Below are 13,945 nucleotides of genomic sequence, written 5' to 3'. Positions count from 1 at the left end.
ACTGAAACAGCAGTACCGCGTTTAACGGGTAGGTTTTTCACCTCGAAGGAAACGACCTATTGATACGTAATCAGCATGGCTTCAGAAAACATCGCTCTTATGCAACGCAGCTAGCTCTTTATTCGCACGAAGTAATGGCCGCTATCGACAGGGGATCTCAAGTTGATTCCGTATTTCTAGATTTCCGGAAAGCTTTTGACACCGTTCCTCACAAGCGACTTCTAATCAAGCTGCGGGCCTATGGGGTATCGTCTCAGTTGTGCGACTGGATTCGTGATTTCCTGTCGGTAAGGTCGCAGTTCGTAGTAATAGACAGCAAATCATCGAGTAAAACTGAAGTGATGTCAGGTGTTCCCCAGGGAAGCGTCCTGGGACCTCTGTTGTTTCTGATCTATATAAATGACCTGGGTGACAATCTGAGCAGTTCTCTTAGATTGTTCGCAGATGATGCTGTAATTTAGCGTCTAGTAAGGTCATCCGAATACCAGTATCAGTTGCAAAGCGATTTAGAAAAGATTGCTGTATGGTGTGGCAGGTGGCAGTTGACGCTAAATAACGAAAAGTGTGAGGTGATCCACATGAGTTCCAAAAGAAATCCGTTGGAATTCGATTCCTCGATAAATAGTACAATTCTCAAGGCTGTCAATTCAACTAAGTACCTGGGTGTTAAAATTACGAACAACTTCAGTTGGAAAGGCCACATAGATAATATTGTGGGGAAGGCGAGCCAAAGGTTGCGTTTCATTGGCATGACACTTAGAAGATGCAAAAAGTCCACTAAAGAGACAGCTTACACTACACTCGTTCGTCCTCTGTTAGAATATTGCTGCGCGGTGTGGGATCCTTACCAGGTGGGATTGACGGAGAACATCGAAAGGGTGCAAAAAAGGGCAGCTCGTTTTGTATTATCACGTAACAGGGGAGAGTGTGTGGCAGATATGATACGCGAATTGGGATGGAAGTCATTACAGCAAAGACGTTTTTCGTCGCGGCGAGATCTTTTTAGAAATTTCAGTCACCAACTTTCTCTTCCGAATGCGAAAATATATTATTGAGCCCAACCTACATAGGTAGGAATGACCATCAAAATAAAATACGAGAAATCAGAGCTCGAACAGAAAGGTTTAGGTGTACGTTTTTCTCGATCGCTGCTAGGGAGTGGAATGGTAGAGAGATAGTATGATTGTGGTTCGATGAACCCTCTGCCAAGCACTTAAATGTGAATTAGAGAGTAGTCATGTAGATGTAGATTACAAATTTCGTCTCTAGTGGTGCAAATGCCTCACCCTCGGGCTCGACGTCGTTTTAAACAGCAAGGTGTCCGCATATGTGAAAAAGGCCATGTCTCGTGTAAGGTGCGTTAATGATGTCACATTGGCACCAAATTTCACCACAATGCTGCCCAACGCCACGGGTGAATGTGTTGCGCGTTAGGAGGGTCGCCACACTCTATCTTACATTTTTAACCACTTGTCCCGACTTCACGCACTGCGTTGGAATCACGCGCTTTTCTTAAAGGAGGCCGATGAAAGCAATTCAGACAAACCGCCGGTCAGAATGGACACAGAATGGCCTCAGGGTTAGCATAAAGGGCGCCAAAGAAACCACCGCCTTTTTCTGGTGGCCTCTGATTCCCACACATTTCGCGATCGAAATCGAGGGTGCGCAGTACGATGTGGAACAGGAGGACGTTTTCGTCAATCTTTGACGCCAATGGAAGGCTGAAAAGCGTAAGTATCCTGTGCTCCCTCGGATCACGTTCAAATTTCGTCCTATGGTTTTGAACAATCCCTATTGGTTCCACTCTGTATTAACTAAACAAAAGCTAAACTCTGTCCGAACAGATCTCGGAAACCCTAACGGTACTGACCGACTACCGTGTCATCCTCAGTCTATAGGCGTCACCGGAAGTAGATATGGAGGGGCGTGTGGTCAAGCAATCCCCTCTCCCAACCGGTGTCAGTTTTCGTGACCGGAGCCACTTCTTCTCAGTCAAGTAGCTCTTGAGTTTGCCCCACAAGGACGGAGTGCAGCTCGCTTGCCAATAGCGCTTGGCGGGCCGGATGGTTACCCATCCAACTGCCAGCCAAGCCCGACAGCGCTTAACTCCGTTGATCTGACGAGGACCGGTGTTACCACTGCGGCAAGGCCGTAGCCCTACCATCCTGTCTAGCAGAAGAAAAATTGCAGTCGCATTGCATTTTAAAGGGGTCAGATCACGTTAAATACGACTGCAGCCTGACGATGTCTTTAAGAGGTGCTGGCCGGTGTGGGCGAGCGGTTCTAGGCGCTACAGTCTGGAGCCGCGCGACCGCTACGGTCACAGGTTCGTATCCTGCCTCGGGAATGGATGTGTGTGATGTCCTTAGGTTAGTTAGGTTTAAGTAGTTCTAAGTTCTAGGAGACTGATGACCTCAGCAGTTAAATCCCACAGTGCTCAGAGCCATTTGAACCATCTTTAAGAGGAGCGCTGAAACGTCCGGGGGTGTCAGCTGTGTCGGACTTTGTCAAGAACCGTGTATGTCCGTCAGGGATGATGTCTGAAGTGATCGCTGTATCAAGTAGAAATCTACAAATAAGAGTCTTTGAACGCTTGCCCCAATTTTGACCGGAACCGAGGTTGGAATCTTCCTACACGTCGGTCAGGGGACCTGAACATGACGTAATAAATCACAGAAACTGGTAGCCCAATAAAATAAGTGTCGAGGCAGACCGTTGAAAGGCGTTTGATGTGACATTCTGTTTTTTCAAGAACGTTTTCTGCTGCTCATCGCATGCAAACTGTCTTTTTCGATCGCTAAACGTGTGAGAATCAACGCCCCAACGAAAGCAGATGTTTTCACTGACGCCCTTTACGTCAGTGTGTCGATTCTGATACGCGGTGTGTCTGAAATGTTTCCCTCGGCCACCTGTAAGAAATGCGCTCGATTTCAGCGCTGTGTGTCCCGGTTCTCACCTCCACTTGAAAGGAATCAAATGAAGGGGTGAAACGTGGAGCAAGAGTTGGTGTGGCGTGTTCCGGCGCAATGACAAGCGCCGGCACGAAGATCGCGAACGATACAGTAGAGAGGGCCGTGAGACGACGTCAGCCAACAGCATTTTGACTAGCACGTCACCACGACAGGAGGGGCCTCTCCACGAAGGGAATAAAAGCGACGCGCCGCCTAGCCTCGGCCGCACTCGAAGAACCGTGACTTATGAACTTGTGTGATTAGCTTGCACCTAAATTGTTTCTATCGAAGGAGATTGATTATTTGCATGTCGCCAATTGCTTGCGACACCACCTTTTACATACGCAAGTTAAGTATTGTCAATTCAATTACTGTAATAAACTCCATTAATGTGATTTGCTTTTATGTTGTCTAGCTATCCGAGAAAACAGTTTCCTAGGCAGCCTATAAGTGACGAGTAACTAGGATCCCACATGGCGATCTTCGTGTCGTGTGTCAAGTCCACGATAGCACTGGGCAGAACTGTGGTGAAATTTGTTACCATTGTGACATCATTAACACATCTCTTAGCTGATATGAAGTGAGTTCTGCCTCCTTATTCGCAAGTGTCGATACCTTGGTGTTTGAATCCTCACCGACCTCGAGAGTGCCCTCTCACGACAGCATCCTTTTGCTCCACTACAGAGGAAGTTTTTGGGGACCTTTAGGCCAAATTTGAAACTTCTTCGTCGCCATGTGAGAGAATTAAGTGGTTTCTAAGAGGTGGTCCTTTAATTGTGTTGCGCAACATATTTATTTACGTACGTGAGTTACTGGTAAATTAACTTACGACAGGCTATTAAAAATAAACAAATGCTTGTAGCTTCATGGAGCATGCCTGGTCGGAAAAAGAGAGACATTGCAGGTCGCTTAGCGTCAGTCAGCTCTCTGTCGCGTTATTTAGTAAGTAGCGAGCGATTGACACAGACCCTCTTATTGCTTCTCCCGCCTGTTGCAAAGCACAGTCTTTCATTCGCTTCCTGGAAGTAGGCGCAGTCAGTGCCGCCGAGACTCTTCGTACACACTGTATCGTGCGTATGGGGATGCCGTTATGAGACTGATCGCACAGACGCGAGGACTGCATTCAGATGTGGCACATGAACTTGTTCGATATGTGCATGAAATTGTGTGTACTAGAAGTCAGTGCAAAATTACCGAATTTTTTGAACATGTCCCTCAGATCTGAAGGACAACCTTCTTTTACGTTGCCACACAGACGTTAGGATGCCACAAAGTTTGTGCATGACGGTTACCAAAGTGTACAAGCGCTGTTCACAAAACTAAAAGAACAGGTTCAGTCTTGACATTCCTTCTACGCTGCCGTGAAGGTGGTGTGGAGGCGATTGAAATTACGTCATGATTCTCGTCATTGCAGCACTTATATCAGGTGCAGTCACCATCATGGGGAAATTTCTCGCCAATCCCGACATGCAGGCTCTAACCACAACGACTCAGTAGCAATGGGGAACCCCTAGACCATCATCTTCAGCCGAACACAAACCTCTTCACCGTGCGAGTGGTAACTGTCCGAGGCAGCTACAAAATGAAACAGGTCGAACATTCATGGTTGACCAAGAAATGAAACGTGACACTAGAACACACTGATACATGGATCAGCCAGAACATTATGACCACCTAAATAATAGCTGGCATGTACACCTTTTGCACATATAACAGCAGCGAAACGTCGTGGCATGGAGGCAATGAGGCTTTGGTAGGTCGCAGGAGGGAGTTGACACCACATCTTCAGACACAAGTCACCAAATTCCCGTAAATTCATGGGAGGGATTGGGAGGGGGAAGCGATGAGCTCTGACACCACGTTCAATCAGATCCCACATATGTTCGATCGGGTTTAGATCTGGTGAGTTGGGGGGTGGGCCTCCACATAAATTGGAACTCGGCACTATGTTCCTCGAAGCACACGGTCACATCCATCACATTCCTAGCCTTGTACATGGCGCATTATCTTGGTGAAGGGAAACATGATCGTCATGAAGGGGTGTACGAGGTGTGCAACCAGTGTGCGATACTCCTTGGCTATCATGGTGCCTTGCACGAGCTCCACTGGACCCATGAATGCCCACGTGAATGTTTCTCAGAGTATAATGGATTCATCAGACCATGCAACGCTCTCCTACTGCGCCAGCGTCCAGTGGTCAATGTTGTGGTGTCAACATTGTCACATGCATGGGTCATCGTCTGCGGAGGCCCAACATTAGGAGTTTTCGGTGCACTGGGTGTTCAGACACACTTGTACTCTGCCGAGTGTTAAAGCCTGATGTTAAGTCCGCCACAGTTCGCCACCTGTCTTTTTTTTACCCCTACGACGTCCGCTCGCTCTCTGACACTACATCCACCGTGCGTGTGTCTGACGAGCAGTCATTCTTCGCCAGGTGAGGCTGCTGTCGCCTGGACAGGTTTATATCGATAGTAGGTCGGCGGTCATAATGTTCTGGCTGATCAGTGTACACCAGCAACAGAATATCACAGCAGGTCGCTGAAGGAAAGACGACAGACTGGAGCAGGAAGTATTACGACCAAATCTTCATTGTGAAAAAGACGGTTACATGAATCACGTGGCTGTAGTTTTTTGACATAAGGGTTTATCTTCAATTGCGAGAGCATGCCGAAAATTTCATTTTTCAGCAGGACGGCCCCACCACCACACTGTCCGTTCACCTCACAGCGTTTCTTAACAATGAGTTGTCTCGACGATGGATGAGCCGTATGGGGCGTATGCATGTCGCACTGCACCAAATGCCTCCAAAGTACCCTGATTTCAAAATTTCTCTACGGGAATTTGTGAAATATGTCGTCCACGTCCCTCCCTTTATAACAATGGATGAAACGGAACATCATAAAGCAACAGCGATTGCAGTAACACCGGCTGGCCGGGGTGGGCGAGCGGTTCTAGGCGCTTCAGTCTGGAACCGCGCGACCGCTACGGTCGCAAGTTCCAATCCTGCCTCCGGCATGGATGTGTGTGATGTCCTTAGGTTAGTGAGGTTTAAGTAGTTCTAAGTTCTAGGGGACTGATGACCTCAGAAGTTAAGTCCCATAGTGCTCAGAGCCATTTGCAGTAATACCAGACATGATTGCAAAGTATGGGAGGAGTTTGACAATCATTTCGGTGTTTCTCGTGGGTTCCGTAGAGAGCACGTTGAACAGCTGTGAAAGGTAGGTGACTGTATTGGGTTGATGCATAACCTCGTAGCGTCTTTCCATATATTTAACAAACGCTATTTACAACAGTCTGCCAAAGCTTGGGTAATTTATCGACTACGGGAAGGAAGTTCCTCGAAGGTTGTTCGATAGAGAGCGGAGAAGGTGAAATCTGAGGGCGCAAGATGAGATGAGTAAGGTGGGTGCGGAATGACTTCCCAACCCAATTACTGTAAGTGTTTTTTGTCAATCCAGCATACTAAAAACGGGCGTTATCATGAAAAGCATCACTTCACACAGTCTTCCTGGTTGCTGTTCTTGGACCGCGTATGTAAGACGTCTCAGTTGTTGAAAATAAATGTCAGCACTGATGATTACACGAGGGGAAGCAGTTCGTAGTACAACACACCATCGATGTTCCATCAGATGCAAACATTATCTTTTGTGGATGTGCATAGGTCTTTCTACGGTGAGCTGGTGCTTAGTTTGGGCTCAACCATTACTTTCTTCCCCTTATGGTAGTATAGGACACCATTTCTTGTCACCAGCAATGACAGAGGATACGAATGGTCGATGCTGTTCCAGTTGAGGACCAGCAAACAAAAAATCACATATGGCCACCGCCAGATTTTTATGATTTTGGCTTAGAGCATGCGGTACCCATACACCAGATTTTTTAATCTTCCTCATAAAATGCAAACATCGATGGTGCAATGATCACAGTTCATCAAATTGACCAGTTCTCGAGTACGCTGACGTAGATCATTATGTACACTCCTGAAAATTGAAATAAGAACACCGTGAATTCATTGTCCCAGGAAGGGGAAAATTTATTGACACATTCCTGGGGTCAGATACATCACTTGATCACACTGACAGAACCACAGGCATATAGACACAGGCAACAGAGCATGCACAATGTCGGCACTAGTACAGTGTATATCCACCTTTCGCAGCAATGCAGGCTGCTATTCTCCCATGGAGACGATCGTAGAGATGCTGGATGTAGTCCTGTGGAACAGCTTGCCATGCCATTTCCACCTGGCGCCTCAGTTGGACCAGAGTTCGTGGTGGACGTACAGACCGCGTGAGACGACGCTTCATCCAGTCCCAAACATGCTCAATGGGGACAGATCCGGAGATCTTGCTGGCCAGGGTAGTTGACTTACACCTTCTAGAGCACGTTGGGTGGCACGGGATACATGCGGACGTGCAGTGTCCTGTTGGAACAGCAAGTTCCCTTGTCGGTCTAGGAATGGTAGAACGATGGGTTCGATGACGGTTTGGATGTACCGTGCACTATTCAGTGTCCCCTCGACGATCACCAGAGGTGTACGGCCAGTGTAGGAGATCGCTCCCCACACCATGATGCCGGGTGTTGGCCCTGTGTGCCTCGGTCGTATGCAGTCCTGATTGTGGCGCTCACCTGCACGGCGCCAAACACGCATACGACCATCATTGACACCAAGGCAGAAGCGACTCTCATCGCTGAAGACGACACGTCTCCATTCGTCCCTCCATTCACGCCTGTCGCGACACCACTGGAGGCGGGCTGCACGATGTTGGGGCGTGAGCGGAAGACGGCCTAACGGTGTGCGGGACCGTAGCCCAGCTTCATGGAGACGGTTGCGAATGGTCCTCGCCGATACCCCAGGAGGAACAGTGTCCCTAATTTGCTGGGAAGTGGCGGTGCGGTTCCCTACGGCACTGCGTAGGATCCTACGGTCTTGGCGTGCACCCGTGCGTCGCTGTGGTCCGGTCCCAGGTCGACGGGCACGTGCACCTTCCGCCGACCACTGGCGACAACATCGATGTACTGTGGAGACCTCACGCCCCACGTGTTGAGCAATTCGGCGGTACGTCCAGCCGGCCTCCCGCATGCCCACTATACGCCCTCGCTCAAAGTCCGTCAACTGCACATACGGTTCACGTCCACGCTGTCGCGGGATGCTACCAGTGTTAAAGACTGCGATGGAGCTCCGTATGCCACGGCAAACTGGCTGACACTGACGGCGGCGGTGCACAAATGCTGCGCAGCTAGCGCCATTCGACGGCCAACACCGCGGTTCCTGGTGTGTCCGCTGTGCCGTGCGTGTGATCATTGCTTGTACAGCCCTCTCGCAGTGTCCGGAGCAAGTATGGTGGGTCTGACACACCGGTGTCAATGTGTTCTTTTTTCCATTTCCAGGAGTGTATTAACGCGTTTAAACTATCTCCACCAAATTCCGAATGTCTTCCTGAACGTGGAGTTACTAATGTCAAAACGATCCTCCTTAAAATGAGGAAACCATTTTCTTGCCGTACTTTGTCCAGTGGCATTATTCCCACACACGGTGCAAATGTTTCTCCCTTGCTGTCACCTCTCTACTGAACTCAAATAGAAGAATTTCACCTGCCTCGAGATGACTAGGTGTTTGTGTTGTCCTCATCATTTCATCATCATTCATGAAAGGGGCGAGACTGGACTGAGTAACGGTTGGGAATTTGAACGGACGCTGATAACCGCGTAGTTGATCGCCCCAGATACCAAACACCATCATCATCACAATCCTCATCAAATAGAGGAATATGTCGGAAACGTTCCGATTCCTCCACCTGGCACTCCGTTTTCTAGCTACCACAGCTCCACTCCGAATTACAAAATGACAGTATTTAAACTCAAATACCAACAATGAACTACAAAAAAATGACATTCGATAAATGAACTCATAGAACCGGGAATACAATATTTACGACAAAAACGCTATGAGCTTCTGGACCAATCTTAAAATAAAAATCCTCCTGTTTGTATGTGCATGAATGTAAAAGAGATAGCGTTGTAGAAGATGATGCTTTTTACGAAAATGAAAACTTTGAGGGTCTATGTGAAAGTTAAGATTTACCTTCATTTACGTAGAAATCGGATAAATCTTTTTCAAGCACCCTGTACTCCACTTCTAACATCCAAAACCGACGCAGTAAGGACGAGTCCTCTGGATCGCTTACCCGTGTCGGTGTCCTCGGTGTCGACGGACGTGGCCCTCGCCTCCCGCTCGCGCGCCAGCCGCCGCTCGATGCACCTGTTGAGCATCTGCAGCTTCTGGTGCAGCAGGCACGTGCGCAAGTCGGGGTCCCCTGGCGCCACTCTGCAACACGCCGGAGCACGAAGGGTTGCATAAGGTGCCAGGCGTTACTGTCAACGCAACTGAATAGTGTTTCCAGTTGTATAGAAAGGGGTGTCCAACCAACGGACAGCATACCGTCCAAAGCAAGTATCAATGCGGCTCAAGAAGTAACCAACTATCACACGATCGGTAAAAAGCTTCCATAATTATTATTTTTTTATAGCCATACGATGCTATACTCTCAGTGGCCCATCCCATTCTTAACATTGGCGCCCATACTATACCTGACCGCCCCCCGCGCCCCCCCCCCCCCCCCAGTGTCTCGTTCTTATGACCAGCCAATTCGTCACACCCCATGAGCTTTTATTTTACGGCTACTTCAATTGCAACTGCGAACTAGAGATTTGGAGATGTATAATGAGATGAAGTACTGGAAACAAGAAATTTAGGTGTTATTTTTATACACGTGAGATAAATAACCTTTTTCACTGTTGTTCTGATCACCACAAGTCGATACAAATCATATAGCTTCAAGAGGATTGCAATTACTGTCTATGTCTACTATCTAACAGCACCGTAATTCTGTTGTAACAGATTTCATATCATATACGTTGCTACAAATAAGAACCACATTTGAACATGAATTTCTCAATAATGGGCTTTTTACTTTCGTGTGTAATTTCTACCGTAGCAGATGATGAGTACAAAGTGATGAGCTTTAATTCAATTCAGTTTCTTCATTCGACAGCCCTCGACCTAGCTTCCTGTGGAATATAATCATCGTCAGTTCAAGGTATTCCTCAGAAACTTGCATCCTAGGTATGGTGACACATTTTAAACAAGTATGGTTGCTCAGCCGAAGCCAGGTGTTAAGAAGATTTTATAGTATAATTAATGAAACCAAATCGTACATGATATCAAAAGCAAAATCTGTGCCGGTACTCGTCGATGCCGGCTCCGTGGCAGATTTACTGTCTTCAAGGTAGCAGCCTATGTATCAGCACAATGTTTCAAACAATAAGTGCGTACCAAATTAAAGTGAAATTATGGCAGGTACAAGTAAATGCAAACAATTTTTTTCATTTCAGTACGTTGTACAAATATAATCATACAGGCGCGATGAAACATACAGCCATACTTTTAGATTTGATGCAAGACTCTGAAAACCGATTTCAAGATTTTCGAAAAAATAATCAAAATGAGTAAAGACTTAATCAAAATCTCAGCTGAACACTCTGAGAACACCATTAGATTTGCAGTCACTTCGAGCAAACATCATACTGATACATTAGTTTTCCTAATTCAGTAAAATGTCACATTAATTCTATGATTTGTAATTGCTTACATAGAATATTATTAATGTCATTTCGTACATAAAACGTCATTTTAATTTCAACTTGCTTTTTTAGGATAAATAATCAGAAATTAATTAATTCTAAATTATTGAAATGCGTTAACTATATACACTACGCATCAAAAGTATTCGCATACTCCCAAAAATATACGTTTTTCATATTAGGAGCATTGTGCTGCCATATACTGCCAGATACTCCATATCAGCGACCTTAGTAGTTATTAGACATCGTAAGAGAGCAGAATGGGGTGCTCCGAGGAACTCACGGACTTCGAACGTGGGAAGGTGACAGGGAATCACTTGTGTCATACGTCTGTACGCGAGATTTCCACACACCTGAACATCCCTAGGTCCACTGTTTCTGATGTGATAGCGAAGTTGAAACGTGATGGGACACGTACAGCATAAAAGCGTACGGGCCGACCTCGTCTGTTGACTGACAGAGGCCGCAGACAGTTGAACAGGGTCGTAAATGTGTAGTAGGCAGGCATCTATCCAGACCACCACACAGGTGTTCCAAACTCCATCAAGATCTAATGAAAGTACAGTGACAAGCGGGAGGTGAGAAAACTTGTATTTCATGGTCGAGCGGCTGCTCATAAGCCACACATCATGCAGGTAAATGTCAAACGACGCCTCTCTTGGTGCAAGAAGCGTGAACATTGGACGACTGGACAGTTGAAAAAAATGTTTTGTGGAGTGACGAATCACGGTACACAATGTGGCAACCCGATAGCAGGGTGTGGGCATGGCGTATGCCCGGTGAATGTCATCAGCCAGCGTGTGTAGTGCCAACAGTAAAAAATTCGGTGGCGTTGGTGTTATGGTGTGGTCGCGTTTTTCATAGAGGTAGCTTGCAACCTTTGTTGTTTTAATCTTTGTTGATCCATCACTATCACACCACAGGCCTACATTGATGATTTAAGCATCTTCTTGCTTCCTACTCATAAAGGGGAATGCGCGGATGGCGATTTCACCTTTCCACACGATCGAGCCACTTTACATAATGCACGGCCTATGGCGAAGTGGACAATAACATCAGTTTAATGGACTGGCCTGTACAGTGTCCTGACCTGAATCCCATAGAACACCTTTGGAAAGTTTTGGAACGCCGACTTCGTGCCAGGCCTCACCGTCCGAGATCGATACCTCTCTCCAGTGCAGCGCTCCGTGGAGCATGGGCTGCCATTCTCCAAGAAGTCTTCCAGCACCTGATTGAACGTATGCCTGCGAGAGTGGAAGCTGTCATGAAGGCTAAGGGTGGGCCAACACCATACTGAATTCCAGCATAACCGATGGAGGACACCATGAACTTTTAAGTCATTTTCAGCCAGGTGTCCGGATACTTTGAAACACATTGTATATCTCTGACAGTCCCTCTTTTTTTTCACAACGGTTATTTTTAGTGTTCATCATATTAGATGCGGCCCACAAATACTTATCTTCTTCTAGTGTGACCCAGGTATGCTTAGAGGTTTGACACCTCTGGCACAGACGGAAGGAAGATAAACGTACGTTTAATGTGTTTGTAGATTTAAATTAAGTTTTTGGCAGTCTAGACTGGTATATACTCTTTGAAGTTAGGAACGTAGTGGTGATGAAATGCAGGGAGCGATGAGTTATCTATAACTTCTAAGGCCGGCCAATGTGGCCGAGCGGTTCTAGGCGCTTCAGTCTGGAACCGCGCGACCGCTACGGTCGCAGGTTCGAATCCTGCCTCGGACATGGATGTGTGTGATGTCCTTAGGTTAGTTAGGTTTAAGTAGTTCTAAGTTCTAGGGGACTGATGACCTCAGAAGTTAAATCCCATAGTCCTCAGAGCCATTTGAACCATTTTTGAGCAGTTGTAAGAGTAGAATAAACAAGAAACCGATGCAGTACTTCAGATGGAACTGAAGCAGGCAACAGCCCGTCTCTGATGCTTTTCAGTCTGAACACTGACTAAGCAGTAAAGGAGAAAAGTGAAAAGGGAATTAAAGTTCACAGAGGTGAAATAAAAACATAGAGGTTTGCCGATCGCATTGTAGTCGTGCTAGAGGTGGCAAAGGCCGTGGAAGAGCACTTGAGCGGTACGGATGTTGTTATGAAAAGATGTAATAAGGGGAATACCAAGAGTAAGGGAAGAAATGTAATTATGTTAGCCAAGTCAAATCAGCTGATGCTGAGGGACTCTTAGGTCAGGAAATCAGACATTGGCCCACGTCCTTTTTTTCCCCTTGGTTTTATCAATAGTACCTCCTCATAAAATACGAAAATCAAAGGGCTTGCCGTAGAAGAAACTTGTTGCACAGTATAGAAGATGAAGAGCGTACAGCTCTTGATTCATGTTTTCTAGACCCATGTTTCCTTGGCTTCTTTTTTTCGAATGATCGGTCCTATCATATCCCTCAATATCGACCATTCCTCTTAGGACACGCTGTATATGTACTCGTATATAGGCTGCATACAGATACCTTCAGAAAGTATTGCCTAACTTTTCTAACTCTTAAATTTATATTCAATGTTAACAAATTTCTCTTCTTCAGAAACTTTTACTGCTATTTTAGTTTGCATTCTTATATCCACTATACCCTGGTAAAGGTCAGTTATTTTGTTTCCCAAAAAGCAAAACATCCACTTCATTATTTTGGCAGTAAAAAACACGACGATGAGCTGGATAAAGGGGATATAGAAATGCAACCTAGCAATAATGGGAAAAGCTTTTCTGAAGAAGAGAAATCTGTCAACAACCGATGTAAATTTATAAGCCAGAAAGTCTTTTCTGAAGGTATTTGCCTGGAATGTAGCCTCGTCCGGAAGGGTAAAGTGGATGATAAACAGTTCAGAGAAGAGAGGAATAAAACTTTTTGAAATCCGATGCCACGCAAGAATACTGAACGTTACACGAAAATATCGCATGACAAATGAACAGGCTCTGAATCGAATTCAGTAGCACAGAAATTAAATGTCTAAAATAATAACAATAAGTATGTATGATTACCGCTGAGAAACGTTTTATGTGTCTGTTACGAGATCGACAGAAAATTTCAGTTACAAAGTCTTTAATTACTTTCACACATTCTGTACTTTATCGGCAGACGATGTTTTCTAGGGCACGAACTTCACTTTAGTCAGTTATACACACAAAAATTTTACTCTTCTTGCACAGTTTATGCAGTTAATGTCATATATGTCTGTAAACTGGACTAAGCTAAGTTTATTCGTAGCACTTGCGGCCATCTTTACTACGTGTATAATTGAGAATTTCAAGACAGATTTTTCTTTTCACTGAAATATGCTTTTAAACAGATGAAATACATTCACAGTTGCAAACATCAGCCTCCACGTGCTGTA

At 45.9% G+C, this 13,945-nt stretch overlaps 1 protein-coding gene across 1 annotated transcript in view; it reads right to left on the bottom strand.

The window, feature by feature from the left end:
• The window catches only part of LOC126335151 (rab3 GTPase-activating protein catalytic subunit), a 471,879-nt gene that overhangs the window by 42,512 nt on the left and 415,422 nt on the right, over positions 1 to 13,945 (bottom strand). Inside the window, exon 9 of the mRNA XM_049998120.1 lies at positions 9,140 to 9,279. Coding sequence (XP_049854077.1) covers positions 9,140 to 9,279 — 140 coding nt within the window. The remainder of the gene's footprint in view (positions 1 to 9,139; positions 9,280 to 13,945) is intronic.

The sequence above is a fragment of the Schistocerca gregaria genome, chromosome 2, assembly GCF_023897955.1.
Source record: "Schistocerca gregaria isolate iqSchGreg1 chromosome 2, iqSchGreg1.2, whole genome shotgun sequence".
In the NCBI taxonomy this organism is placed as follows: domain Eukaryota; kingdom Metazoa; phylum Arthropoda; class Insecta; order Orthoptera; family Acrididae; genus Schistocerca; species Schistocerca gregaria.
Note: the sequence above shows the minus strand (reverse complement) of the source record. Positions and strands in the feature narration are given on the sequence as shown.